The 15,522-nt window shown below is 39.8% G+C and overlaps 1 protein-coding gene across 2 annotated transcripts in view; it reads right to left on the bottom strand.

Annotated features, from left to right (window-relative positions):
• The window catches only part of LOC124866926 (granule associated Rac and RHOG effector protein 1-like), a 39,827-nt gene extending 24,927 nt beyond the window's left edge, over positions 1 to 14,900 (bottom strand). The window contains exons 1-3 of one of the 2 annotated variants that reach the window (XM_047362981.1): positions 14,426 to 14,546; positions 3,454 to 3,865; positions 2,492 to 3,309 (exon numbers count right to left, since the gene is read on the bottom strand). In XM_047362981.1, the coding sequence (XP_047218937.1) occupies positions 2,492 to 2,980 (489 nt within the window). In that variant the 5' untranslated portion in view covers positions 2,981 to 3,309; positions 3,454 to 3,865; positions 14,426 to 14,546. Of the gene's footprint in view, positions 1 to 2,491; positions 3,866 to 14,425; positions 14,547 to 14,793 lie in introns of those variants that run through there. The other variant, XM_047362980.1, reaches the window with a different exon arrangement.
• Between the last annotated feature and the right edge of the window lie 622 nt (positions 14,901 to 15,522).

Raw genomic sequence — 15,522 nt, forward strand, 5'->3', positions numbered from 1 at the left:
CCTGAAATCAAGATCCCAGTAGCTTCCAGACTTAGGTCGACCTGCGAATCTACTTAACTTAAGTGTCTTTTTCCATCACAGCTTAATCCGTAGGTCTGGGTACTTTCACAGGTCACCCTGCATGCCTTAAAATCTCCATTTAGCGGAGAACAAACCAACAGAAAGCAATCCTTTCCAAGTACAGAGATCATTCCGGAGGCTGCTTGGGTGTGGCGCCCACATAAAAATACACCGACTTCTACTATCCAGGCTCTACATGAAATACTTCTTAATCAAACAACAACAATAATAAAAAAAACAGATTACTACTAATATAGAATATAAATCTCAAACTTTCTGTAGTTAATGCTAATTTGGCTTCTTAAAGCATAAGCAGCTTGTTAAATGCTTTAAGCTTTGAATCATTTAGTCCAGATTTTTAACTGGGGCCCCTCTAAGACTGATGTTGTAAACTGTAATGACCCCATGCTCAAGGCTCGACAGAGTCAACATACGTTGTCCAACCGGACTTCATAATCCCAGTGACCTGAGTTTCAAGTGAGCTGAATATAACCAAAATCTGGAACAAAAGAGCAAATTGGGGTTTCCATGATATTTACGCCTACGATGTGAGAACAGCCCCAGTTTCAAGAGTAAAATGTAAAACAATGAAATTACCTGAATCCATTTTTTACAGATCATGCCGTTAGAAAATATTAAGAAAGGTCCACATACTTGCATTCCATTTGAACCTCTGATTACTTTTTATAGAAATTAGTTATAACAAATGATTTATTCGCATATGAAGTAACCTCAGTATACAATATTTCAGTCTACACATCATGCAAGACTGCAAAAATATGGTACAGGCTTCAGGGTAGCAAAATGATGCTTCTGTTCTCACATCCTTCTTGCTTTTCACGCCTCACCCTCAGAGATATTGACACTAGGCGTAAGAACCCTGTTTGAACCAGGAAACACTGATTCATAGAGCCAGCCTTATGACGGTGGGCAGCTAAGCAACTCTGCACCACATCTTGAAGATAAAAATGAACGTGTGGCGATATGCTGCTCACTTTCTTTCTTTTCACAAATTGTGGAATTACTTGTTTTGGAGGAAACAAACTCTTATCTAAACCTACAAACCTGAACAAGCTATTCTTCCGATGAAATTATGTTTGTCAAACAGACCGCAATCCGTTTCTGCTGGAAGGATGATCCCTTCCTCCGCTGATTGCCCTGTAGGGGTTCCACAAGGCTCCATTCTTGGACAGGTTTTGTTCACATTTTATAATGATTTGCCAAATGTCTGCAGATATGTTAATGTCCAAATAGTGATTTTTCTACTTGCAAACAATGTCAAATGTTTGATTGTCACATGAGGTCTGAATCAGGCACAGGATTGTTTTTACTGAATACGTAGGCTGCAGTTTATCAGGAAGATGTTGCTGTTATGCCATTACTGAAAATGACAATATTAATAATGATTAACACCACATTTTCCTGACACTCTTTCTTCAACATTACATAATGTCCCCACCATGCCCCAGAGGTTTAAGTATCTCAGCCACTAAAAATATACATCAGGTGCAGGAAAACAAATGGCAGTTACAGTCCATACAGCTGGCCAAATATCACTGATATACAGCGTTTTATGGCAAGACACTTTACATATAGTAGCTATCCAAACATTGCTATATTTTACACACTGATATTATAGTGATAATAACGATTCAATATATTGTGTAGCTCTACTGAATCCCAAAACAATCTGCGTATATGATGCTTTCTAAACGTTCCCAAAGATGTACAGCAATGTCTTTAAGGGGTAGAGAAATAATTATTCAGTGGATTACAATTTCTTGGTGTTGTCTGGATTCAGCACTCTTTCATCTGTTTCATCTTCAAAATTGAAATCATTAAGACCGTATCCTACAGTTAATGCTGTTAAGGTGCATCTTCATTGCATTTCTCATATTGATTATTCAGAAATACATCTAATAATAAAACAACAAAATCCCTGCTCAAGAAAGCGATGAAAGCTGTTGATAAAAAAAACCCGTGTTATTATACCTTTCTAACATTCATTTTAAATATGCTTGCTTTAGATAAGCTTTTGCATGGATTTGTTCCACCTATTTTAAGAGATTTGTTTTTAAACAGAGGGCTGCCCCTTGGTCATATTCTATCTTTAAGGTTCATCTTAAGTGATATTCAAAGGAACATCTAATCGGAACCTTGTGTATTTAACACCTCGTTGTTGTTTGTTAGGTATTGTTGGCTTCAGTTGTTGAAGGTTTAATGTGTTCTTTATTTTAATTCATCTTCTAATGTTATACCATCAACCTGCCTGGGACTACAGATGAGAATTAGCCCACTGGCTAAGTCTGACACGTTTAAAGGATTTAACTATGGTCATAAAATGGCATTGTCCCATCAAAATTAATAAATAAAATTTATGGTCATGAGTTAACAAAAATGTCGTGTGGAAGGTTTCTCTGTGAGCACGTACCTCAACATCCTGCAGGCTGAAGTCGTTCTGGTCTTTAAAGTTAGCGGCCCCAACACTCAGCTCCATTAGCATCTTAGCAATCTCTGGCTTTATTGCTGCAGTCAGCCTGCTGGCCGCCTCCATGACGTGTTCCTGCACGTCCTTCAGTTGCATAGCTGCTTTGGAATAGTGAGAGTTCCTGAACACGCTGCTGAACAGGTCTGTGAGGAAGGCGCTGGCCCGGCAGAACACGTTGAGAGCGTCCAAATATTTGGAGATGCCTTGCTGGATGTCAGCAACAGCGGTTGTGGTGCAGGAGGCAGGTGGGTGGCAGCTGCCAGGAATGCCCACCCCAGTGCCCATGGGCGACGAAGTCAGGGAGGCGCTCAGGGTCCGGCTCAGCTCAGGCATCTGGTACTGCTGGTGCTGCTGCACTTTCTGCTTGGACCCGCCAAGCAAAAAGCGACGCTTGTAGTCCATTTTATTTTCCTGTGCACTACAACAATACATAGGTGGTGCAACAGCACCGGAAGCTCCTGTCTGTCGTAGTTGTTTTTCACACAAAGCGGTCTGGGCCAGTCTCACAGAAACACGTCAGCAGTTCAACAGTCCTTAAACTGGTCAGGTTAAGTTGAGATACAGCTCAAGGATTCCACCTGCCAGAGGTTAATTTCAGTGTGCCTCGTAAAGTGGCAACGAAAAAAGTGTGTGAGCACAGAGCGTGATCAAAAGCCGGTAGGCTGAGTAAAATGTTTACATGCAGCACTGCTGCAGATATTTCATGCCTAGCTCAGAGAACCATACACACTCCAGCCTCTTTGTTTCCAGGTTCCAAAAAACTATCATAATAGAGAAGGAAAAGTATTACAGCAAAGTTTTAAAGTGCATTAACTTTCCTTCAGAATGGGAAAAATATTTCTAATACAGTATACAAGATTCACATATGTATTTATATATTTATATATAATCTTATACCAGCTTACACTAGTAAAAGTAGAAAATTCATTTAAAAGCCAAAAGCAAAAAATGCGTCCATGGAAAAAGACACACTGGTCAACAGCACAAAGGGAAAATGACAATTTTTAAAAAAGCGAATAAGTTCTGGAGTCAGAAGATGTGACTGTTTTTTTTTTTTTTCTCAGTGGGAAGCAAAAAGGCAGACAGATCCAGTCCGTCTCAAATCTTCTTCACAAAAGAGGACACTGCAGGCATTGAGTACGCGGCCAGCTGTTGGCTCTGTCTGCGAGCAGAGTCCTGGTTTGTTCCCAGTCTGCTGGCTGAGGTAGATATTACCCACGGAGGAAACAAGTGTGCTTCCAGATCTTGCTGTTTTCTGCGGATGCAGATTAGCGCGACAAAAGCACAAATGTATCGGTAAGGCCTCTAGGTCATCTCCTGAGGGAGGAAAAGACAGAGCAGAAGAGAAGGTTAACATCATGTCAGAGAGGAAGGATGGGCTTGATTTCATCTGCTTCACTGACGCATTAAAAAAAATAATCAGAATACTAAGCAATATAATTTTCAAAGCTATAAGGAATCTTCATTATGTACAGTGCAACAATTGTGAGTTGACAAGCACACCTGTAAATAAGTAGCTCCAAATGGCCAGCTTTTATGAACAACTCTTAAAAACAGAACTGAAATAAAAGTCTGACGTGAAAATCTTTAAAATACACTCAATTATTTTCATTTATTTTGAAAGAGTCTTGTTCCTTTTTTTTGCTTTACTTAACACAAAGTTAAAACGTCATCAAATTGTTAGCCACCAAACATTCTGCTTTTTAAATGTTAAATTTAAAAACTAAAATCTGGGCTCGGTCCTAATTCTCTGAACTCTGTTGTAATATCTAATTAGAATGCAATACAAAGCTGTGGTTTGACGTTGTGCATTTCTAGACGATTACTAACATCCCTTTGAAATGCACTGTCCGATTTAGCAGAACACAGCTGCGGAGACACATTCCTGCAAGAAACCATTGTTGGAAGTCACTGTGGGGGTCTTTGAGTTATACAGAATGCGGGTCACAATACTCCCACTCTGTCAGACTCGTCTCAGCCCATTTTTGTATTAAATTTAACTCAAATCTAACATCACAAAACAGCCTAATTTACACCCCATATTATGTGTATATTGGTCAAAAGGAAAACCAAACCTTTGCTGAAAATAAATAAGCATCTGCTTGCCAGACTCTGGGGTTATCATTCCATGCAACACAGACTATTATCTTCTGGTACCATGCTGAAAGCTCCCATGTTTGGGTACAAGCTGGAAAAACAACTAGTGAAAAGAAAACACTGCCCCCAACTTGATAACGCCATCCAACATACTGTCACTGTGGGCTAAACAGCTGGGTGGCTGCCCCACATGTGCAGCAGCTTCCATTACACAGCTCCTGACCTCTAAACCTCACTTCCTTTTGCAAACAGGGGGATATGGCAAGCACACAGAAAAAAAGATCAGCCCACCCTTATCTGTCCGGTACCACTGACTGAGTACAGGGTCAGTGGCGAGGAAAACCACTGAAGTCCTGAAGGAATAGGGCAGCATGTTTTTGTTTGTTTTTCCCAGTGATACCACATAAGTATCGGCTCGCTACCCAATTATTATTTTTAAAAGTTCCTTTAAGGGTACCTCACTTGCAGACACACTTAACCCTGATGCTAGCAGCATTATTATTGTCCATATTATTATCTAAATACACAGTGCGGTGGTTCAATATGCCCCATCAGTGTCATCATATATTTTGACAAAATGTGGATCAGATATCAAATGAATGCCTGCTTCAGGTTACATTCAGTCAACACAGGCCGTTTTACTGTAGCTGTACTACAACCAAGTCATTTTCATTGCAACCAAACAGCTATTTAATGTAGGCAACAGCAGGAAGTTGAAAAGCCATAAAAGCTCATCTCACAGAAAAACCAGAAACCTTTAAACTGATGATCCAAACGAAGAACCCGATTAAGCCTGTGCTGGTTTATGGTATAAAAGTACACTAAGGTTGCAAAAAAGTTGATTAAAAATATTAACATAATTAAATAAAACTAACATATTTACAGCCAGCGGAATCCACTGGATTAACAATCTGTAACAAGTTTAATTAATGAATTCCAGATGTTGTCTTAACAGGGCATGAATGGTGCTCATACATAAAGACTGATTGCCTGACTGACAAGAGAAATCAAAATTAAATGCACTAGCTGCAAAATCTGGATTTCTTTTTGCCAGAAAAATGAACAAACAATCATTAGGATGGTTGAAAATTCAATTTAAAAGATTAGAAATTCAGGTGCAATTACAATGAAGTTTATTCTGAGGCTAAGAGCAGTTATCTGTCGCAAGAGTGCAGGCCTCTTAATCCCTCGGATTACAAGCGCAGTCAGAATCTGCAAGGTGCCCCACAATGCCGGCAGGTTGACATAGTTAATAGGATATTAGCCTTTGCAAGGTAAACAGCAAACCGGAGCATGCCGAGCCTGAAGCAATGAAATCTATATTTAACACTTTCTCCAGATAAAGAAAAAATATTAAGCAAATGATAAACAAGATTAGCGTCAAAATTAATTTATTCAAGTTAATGTACACTGCTGTTTGATGACACGGTTCTACAGTTCAATTTCATCCAACTCATTGTTTTGACAACATATTAATGTCATAACAAGAAAAAAGGAGAAGCCATGAAATCCACTAGGATTACATGCAGCCACAATAGGACACAAATAAAATACATTTTACAACAACAACGCATACCTTTGAAAGGCTTCTAAAGCACTTCCCATCTGAGACATTGCTAAAGATTAATCACATCAAGTACGTCTGGAGTTGTAGCACCTTTATTGTCACAGAATCAAACTACATTACAACATTATCATCTTCCTTACAATTACCTATACAACATTAGATAACCTTATAAGAAATAGACATGCCCAGGTTAATTATATTATATATCATGTTTCTGCTGACTCCTTGTTTTGTTTCTTCCTTTCCAGAAAGTAAAAATCCTGGATGGATTTGTTAGGCTTTAGACAGCAAAAAGTAGCAATCTAGGTAAGTCACAGTCCATTAAGCTTGAACAGAGCAAGATTCCTGTTTTGAAGAGAACTCTACACCATTTCATCTAGGTAACCTCATTAGGGAATGTCAGTGGTCTACATTTCCGGCCTACCAAACCTTGTAAACAGAGGTTATCCCGTAACAAGACATGGTATCAATATTAATGAAGCCCTTGGCCTCTCAGGGTAGCTCTGTTAGCTGCCAGCCTCCTGTTTCAGAACACGCTGCATTGTAGATCACACCCAAACAAACACGTGTGATAGAAGCGTCTCTTTGGATGCACTGGAGTAGTGCCAGCCCACTTCAACAACCATCCTCGAGCTGAAGCTGCTTGGGGCTAATGTTAGCCCTATTTCCACCACTCACCGAACATCTCAGCTGCTCAACTTCAACAGGAAGGGGGTTTATGTTTCCTGCAGCGAGCTCCCTGTCGCCACCAACAAAAACGTCAAGCATAGAGTGACGCTGGTTATGGACATAGGTATGTAGTAAATCCAGTACCAAGAATGACTTCCTGCTGTTTAAACATATAGGTGCACAACTGTGGTGACCAACTAGTGTCTGTTTAAAGTAGTGAGACTCTAGCAACAAGCTTTAAAAATGTTTGAGGGCACCGATTTTATTTCATCATCCTAACGAAGATTTCTCGATAAAATCAGAGATGCACCAATCAACTCCCCAGAGATTATAATTGGAGAGGTCTCTCTTCATTGATTAGAACAAGTTTTACTTCAGTGTCACCATACAACCACAGTCTAATACTGTCACTTAATCAATGTGGCCGTAATATTAAAGAATGTACGGGTCAGAATTCCCTCCAGTTTAATGAAAAAAAAAAAGACAGAAGCTGCTGCTTTTGGTAACAAAAATGAAGGCTAGGAATCAGCACACAACTACACCCAAGGAAGCTAAAAGCTACACAGCATGCAGCAATTTGGATCACAATAGTTCTGCACTCTCATGTTTATTAAAATCATGTTTTTAACCTAGATTTCTTTTTAAATGGTCTTGGACCTGAAGACGTTTAGGAGTTGCTTGTCAGGTATGACTCATCAAGACCCCTCAAGTCATCAGAGACCTGTTTGGCCAGTTTTTCCAGGACCAGAACAAAACAAGAGGAAGCAGAATTTAACTTAAATGCTCCTAAACTTTAAAGTCAACTCCCAGAAAAATTTGTACAGACGTTATTGGCTTCTTTGAATCAGGGCTGAAAACATCATTGTTTACTGAAGCTTTACCATAAGGGTCATTTTATCAGTGTCATGTCTTTGGTGTTAGTTTTAAAATGGGATGTTGTCATTTGGACCAGTAGCAGTTGTTACTTCTGGGTAGTTAGACTTATATGAGTGACTGTCACATCACATAAAGGTGGCTTCATAGGTGGGGTTGAGGCAGCTGCTACAAATGCTGACAGCTTCTTATCCATCTGCCACTGTGAGGCAAACACAAGCCCTCAGATGATTTAACCACAGGCCCAACATTAGCTCTCTCGTGAAGTCTATTTTGGCCTTCACGGGCAAAACAGCTGCCCTTACAATCCACACCGTACCGTTTTTAGATGCTGCAAAAAGCTCAGTTCAAAGTAAAACAAAAAAAAAGAAAAATGTCCTCTACATCTGTTGTCAATGAAACAGTGGAATGCAATTGCCCAGAAGCGTCTTCATGAGGATCCAACAAGCGCAAAAAGGCAGGGCAGGAGAAACAAACATTAGTTGTGAAACATTGCCACAAAGTCTCAACAACAGGACAAACATGTATTAATGTAGTAATTGGCATTTGGAGACAAAGATGGGAAGATGGAATATTTGGTAGGAGAAGCTTTGTTGAAGGAATTTAGAGCACAGAAAAGACCAGTTAACCCCGACAATCAGCAGATAGGTCAAGGAGGTTGGTCCAAATGACAGGACAAGTGCCCTGAGCAACTGTGTGACAGGAGCAGAGCCAGGCTCCTTCTTGCCCACAAAACACAAGGAGTGTATTGTGGCAGGCCCGATCTCCTCATACCAGTGCATAGAAAAAAAAAAAACATAGGCTTGCACATGCAGCTGCATGACTTTGTGAGAAGAGAAGAAAAAGGCCTTAGCTGTCATTAAATATTAAACAAGAATAGATTTTCTGTTATCGCTGTGTTTATTCAGGATTTTGGGTTAGGTGGTTCTTGTCCAGGTTTGGTTTTACTCCAAGAACTAATCTTGTTTTGATCTGATTTTTGTGTGTGAATTTGAAACTAAAAATACATTTCTTGAAGCTCCTTTATCCCAAACCATTTCTACATACTTTGGATGATGGTCAATCTGTGAAACTGTTCATACTGTTGTAACAGACCACTGCAAACAGTAAAATAAATTCTGTCAAAAATGTTCAACTTCTATTCAGTAGATAATTATAGACTAACAAGGAAAAGTCTTTACTACAACTGACAGGTGCACAAAGGAAAGCCACCTGATAAAGTTTCAAATGATTTAAACTAACCCGCATATCGGAATAAAGCATAAATGTCTTTCAGCATTCACCAGTGAGCAAACAGAATAATCTCTGATATCCTCTCTAAATAGATATGTACAATAGAGTTTGTTTAGCATGCTCAACCAGTGGATTTCAACAAGTGAGAGCTGTGATGAAAGGCTCTGACGTCAGATCCATTCATGAAAGGCTGGTGGTAGCCTATGGGGATAAAAATGCTTCCCTCAGTCTATATTGAGCAAGCTGTATTCTGGAGTTACAAATCGTGCTGCATTCTAGCCACCAAGGAGATATCTTTTTTTTAGCCAGGACAAAAGTACAGATATATTCTTACACTTTCGTAAAACTGTTGTAAAACCCTAGCGAGTCAGTAAAGATTAAGCCTTTATAAGTCTATTAGCTCTTGTGTTGCTGATCCTGAACTCTTAACAGGCTCAAGAAAAAGCATAACCACTGCAGTAAATAAAGAGATGCATCACATCTTTAGAGAGCAGGCCTGATTCTTGTTCTACAGTATTTGGTCATCTCCGATGCACAAGCAGTCACGCATTTTTCTGAGAACATTTGACTGTGGGGCAAATAGCCAACCGCAAACTAACACTGAACCGGTTTCCCAGGAGACGAAAGGGAGATTTCCCAGGCCACAAGCCCTCACCCCCCTTATCTGCAAACCCTCTTGCTGCTTCGCTATGTGGACTGGCGTCTTTTGTTTTTTTTACATGTGCCTTAGAAAATGCTCATTTTGTCAAGGAAATCAGCTGTATTAATGGGGGAGGGACAAAAGCAGTGGTTTACAGCTGTTTACATCTAAACCTTCTTGTGCTGCTGAAAATTTGTAGCTTTAGTAGCGTGATGAAACTATCAGAGCATATGAATTGTCTTCTTGATGGATACTACCTGGGTTCATTTTTGTCAAAGACAAAATATTCCTATAGCACAGAAATGCTGCAGTGGAAGGAATAGGACACAGTTTACTAAACCAATAAAAAATATGAAAAAAGTAGTATGCATTTGTATACATTCCCATTTACTTTCATACCTCTAAATAAAATTCATTGCAACCATTTGTCTTCAGTAGTCATCTAATTAGTGACACAGATTAAACTAACGCATATCACCATGAACACAACACCCTCACCACAACAACTTTCACAAAACACTTTAAGGTGGGATTAATGCCCCGTTTGCCACCTCCGTGTGTTTTTTGAAGAGACTTTTGTGGCCGGGGGGGTTGAAGTCACGATGTTACATCCCTGACTCACCAAGCCATGTAGTCACAGGCCCCCATTGGCTGGCTTCTTTATGGGCGAGCTGGCTTCGGGATATCACTATTTTTGAATGGTCGGGGGGAGTTTGTCTTTGTGGGTTTATGACAGAAATACTTTGTGAAAGAGGCACATGAAACATGGCGGTGGCAGCATCATGCTGTGGGGATGATATTCTTCAGAAGGAAAATGGAAGCCGACTCAGAGTTGGGAAGATGGACCGAGCCACACATAAGGCAATCCTTCATAAAAACCCGTTTGTGATATCTTCATGTGCTAGAGCTGCCCGGCCAAAGGCCAGACTTAGATTAAAAAAAGCTAAGTAAATCTGTGACAAGTCTGATCTTCGAAGAGCTTTTATATGATATTTAAATTTTTGAAATTAACTTGCATGTACAACTTTTCATCCCGTTCGCAATTATGTTGTATTTTGTGTTGCTCTAATACTAAAAATCCCAATATATTCAGGTTTGGGATTCTACTTGGACAAAACGTGAAAGACTGTAAGGATCACAAATACTTCTGCAAGGCCCTGTATAAGCTGGTAAGAGTCAAAAGCCTCTGTTTTGAACAATCCCAGTAGTCTGTCAAGGTAATGAGCTGTGATAAAAACAAGCATCAAAAGGACAGAAAATATGAAACACTGATGCATTGAAGCTGAACTAAGTTATACCTGTATAATCTAATGTTGTGCACCAACAATAACACTAGAAAGCTCCTTTGCCTAAGGAAGTATCCCTGGAACTCCACCCGAGGAAAGCACAAACAGTAATCTCGTCACTGTTGACTTCCTCACATGCATCCGGACTGAACGCAAGACTGAGGAAAAGTGTCACTTCCAGTCATATCACATGCTGGTGGAAAAACATGACAGCACAAAAGGGAGAGAAAACCTATGGGAGCCTGAGCAGCAGTCCAACAACTACGTTGGACTAACCTTTCAAATGACTGTGCCACCAAACACTCTGAGCTTAAGCAGAGACAGGAAGTTTATAGCGCCAAGCCCGTACTTCCATGACGACACAGCTAAGCCAGATGTCAACACAAGGAATACGCTCAGGGCTTTTATGGAGGTCTGCAAGCTTGCCAAACCCAACAAAAACAAGGAAATGCCCCTCATTTTTAACAGCTTTATCTTATGGCAATACCTAGGTGTTTCCATTAAACATAAATTCCAACTACGACCTAATTACAATTAATAAACTGTTACACCAAATTTATTCTAAAAGCTTTTACAGCTTATTATTCAAACAATTCAGCCTTATAAGTCCTCAAAATTAAATCTATATTCTACATTAACAGAAAATAATAAAGCATTAGAATAAACATGGCCATCCATCCATCGTCTATACCCACTTATCGGTACAGGGTCAGGGAAAGGGGGACTCGTGCCTATCTCCAGTGGTTACTGGGCCAGGGCTACAACCTGGACAGTTCATCAGTCCATCACACAGAACAGACAACCATCCATATACATATTCATACCAAAGATTAATTTAGACAGATAAATCAACCTGACAGACATACTTTTTGACAGTGGGAGGAAGCTGGAGTACATGTATGGTGGCACAGCTGTTCAAGTAGGTTCATCTGCAACATGTGAAGGCGTATCCATGTTAAAGGAAGGCGTAAACTAAGTAAAGCAAAACACGTGATTGGATGATCATGTCACCACTGGCATAACTTTGTTCACTTACGTTTTAATGTTTTTTTTGCAGCATTAGTGGCCTTTATTTATCAAATTTTTTTTACCACAGTAAGCAGACAGGAAAGGGGTTGAGTGAGGTGGAAGACATGCAGCAAAGGTCACCTGGGCCAGGAGTCGAACCTACGACTGCTGCGTCAAGGACTAAAGCCTCTAAATATGGATTGAGGGTTTTACCCCCACTTATATTTACACACGTACATAAAACACACCGACACCATTTTAAATATTCTTTTTGTCCCACCTTGCAACTGGCGAAAACAAGGAAAAATGGGGGAAAACAACAAAAAACGGAGGGAATACAGGGCCAACCAAATGAACCAAACATTGTTTATGCGGAAGAAACACTTCAACGTTTTGAACCTCCAGCTTACAATCTACAGATGTACCCCTCGCCAGTTGTTAGCCCTGCTGCCTTACAGCGAGAAGGTCCCCAGTCAAAATCACTGCCAGGGCCTTTCACCTCGCTGTTAGCATATTCTCCCCATGCATGCATAGATGCTTTCCCGCTTCAAAAAATTAGCGGCTGAATAAATATTACAATATCTAACAGAAAAGCAAAGCTCCTTGCAATAAATAACCAGAAAAGCAAAAAATTATTCCTTCTGCAACAAAGATAATCTAAGGAAAGTATTATTACGGTTATAATAATGTTATCAATTACATTTATTTTTCTTTTTTTTTTGATACAAAGGTTTAGGTAAATAAACATTTTTAAATGTAGTAGTTGTTAAGTAAATATGCTTATTGCTGAGATGATTGCACTTATTTCCAGTTCTGCTCTTTACAGGTTAACAAGTACAACAACCATATGCTAACATCTAGAGCTCATGCTTACTGGCAACACATGTCCTGCCATGATGGGTGTTTTATGACATAAAAACATCAAGTATTATACAAGGCTTAAAGTGCAAATACAAAACAGACTAAAAAGATCACATTCATTAAGAACCAACAATACAAAAACAAAATGGTGGTGATGGCAATCATTCGTGACTACTTAACTGGTCCTTAAGTTCAGTTTCCATCTTTCAGGTGAGAAGTCCCACACATTGAAACATCGTATAGAGAAGGTAGTTTACGTGAATGCAGCTTAAAATCCACATTGACTGCTTCAACGAGTTACTAAATCAGTAGCTCTAAGCTCAAGCTGGTTAATTTTTTCAATTGCAAATATTTCCAAACATCCAAATTTACGCTCCATACAGTCAGTATGGCATTTCATTAAAAGCACTTTGAAACATAGGAAGTGTACAATAGAAAATTTTAATAGTTCTTAAAACTTGGTATATTTTGATATTGGTAACAGCCCCATGCTTAGTCTATGACATCAATTGGTTGAGCAAGAAACACCACATGATGTGAATAAAGACTGTGAAGACTAGACTGTACAACTCTACAGATAACTGGTTCAACTTTATTCATTATGCAATTGCTTCAAATAAATATCCACATAACCAATATCATTTGCTCATTTCCATTAATTGTTCTGTATGATTTCTCACAGTAGGGACATGTAAAAACCTCAAAAAAGTCCCTCGACGCATTCCAGATACCGATCTATGATATCAGCGCATAATTTACTCCTGTAAGGTACCGTTGTTCTCACCCTGTGAGTTAAACCAGCATGGGATTTCCCAGGAGAACAGCACCTAATGCTACAGGTTAATCCTAAACCTTCGGTTAAGTACAACACTAATTATTACATTGAATTTGTAGTCCAAAAATGTTTATTTAGAGACAAGATCACTATTTAGCTCAAAGGTGCAACAGAATCCCCGCAAGCCGGTTTCACCGAAACTCGCTGGGATGTCATGGGAACACAATGTCGCAGCTATTAATACGGTCTTTTAACGCTGTGAATGCAGTGTCGCCGGGAAGGCTGCTGCGGCATGAGTGCATCATTGGGACGACCATTTGAAGAGGCATTGACAGCGGAAAGACACGGCCTACACAGATGGTCCGTCCACCGCTGGGTCCGTCCACACCCGCCCGGTGGACACACACAAGACCCAACACCCGCCGAATATAAAAAAATTTAAAAAAAAAACACCCAAATTCACTTTTCCCACCAGCCGACCAAAAACTGTGAGTACGACAACGAAATGCCCCGCTACATGTCATAAGCCCCGTCTTTGTCGCCCGTTAAATAACGTTAACCTACATCTCGTTTTCCTCGACTGGTCATTAAACACAAACATAACTTCAGACCGAGATCGCCCGGGTCCGTTATCGGACGCAACGACCAACCAGTGCGCTAGCTAAGGAGGGCACATCTCGTATTTATTGTTCTGCTGCGGCTAAAGGTAATCAAGATGTGGATGAAATCTGAGGCGGCGTTTGCCAGTGACAACAAAAATAAACGAGAGCGCCAACCGCTCCTCCTTCGCTAGCCTTCGCGGAGGCGCTTCACCAGCAGGCATCATGTTCTGGGTCGTGGGTACTTAGATATGCTCATCGATACTCACCGACACTTAAAATGTATCCAAAATCCTGCGGGAATCTCTTTTCCAAATCCCCATGGAAAGGTATGTTTACGATAGTAGATAAAATCTCAGGCACGCTTGTCTGAGTGAGGTGCGTCCGATAATAGACGCATCAGGAATGCATCGGTACTAAGCAGGCTAGCCACAAAGCTAAGCGAGCAACTGTTAGCTAATCAGCTAACCCTCTGCGACACGAATGTAGGCGCTCCGAGGAGAAAAAACAAGCAAATGCTAACGGCGAGGAGGCTCTTCCTCACATTATATCCCTTTTAACGCGAGGAGACCTAACAGCCTCGACAAAACACCAAAAAATGACAACTACTCGTTAACTTAATCAAAGCATAGCTCACCAGCTCTTGGCATCCACCCTCTTGACAGCGAATTCCCTGTCTGTGTGTGACCGCAGTCAATTGTGCGTCAAAAATAATCAACTTCCGGTGAAACTTTCTGAATAAAACTAAGATATACGGTATAAACTATGTTTCCTGTTGAAAGTACTGGGACACGTACAGTAATTAGTAAGTACAATTATTATGTTTTTGGACCTAAATACCCTACATTTCAGTTTAATTTCCTTAGTAGACTATATATATTTCTTTCAATTTGTGACCTTCAACTATCATTTTATTAAAACTAACTTATTAACTAGATTAATTATTTTTATTGCTATTACAATTCAGGAATGTGTTTTGCATTTATTGAACCTTTGCCGCCCTCTATTGTAGACAGTTTCATTTGAAACTTCTGACCAAATATACCCACCCATCCATTTTCTATACCGTCTTACCCTTGCAGGGTCCCGGGAGGATGGCGCCTATCACCATCAGTCACTGTAATATCTGATATAATTTGCATAACAGAAGAATGGAAAATTTATTTTTTTTTCTTTTTAAACAAATGTTATTTCAGGTTACGTCAGATTATAGGGTACTTCACCGAATTAACTATAAATTATTAGTCATTTTTTATTAATTTGTTTTACAATTTACAGCTTCTTTTAAATGAGGCTAAAACCTTAACAGTAAGCATGCATTGCATTAAGAGCAATGTAACATCCACAAACGATGTGTTTAGATAGG

Source organism: Girardinichthys multiradiatus, chromosome 4 (assembly GCF_021462225.1).
Source record: "Girardinichthys multiradiatus isolate DD_20200921_A chromosome 4, DD_fGirMul_XY1, whole genome shotgun sequence".
Classification (NCBI taxonomy): Eukaryota; Metazoa; Chordata; class Actinopteri; order Cyprinodontiformes; family Goodeidae; genus Girardinichthys; species Girardinichthys multiradiatus.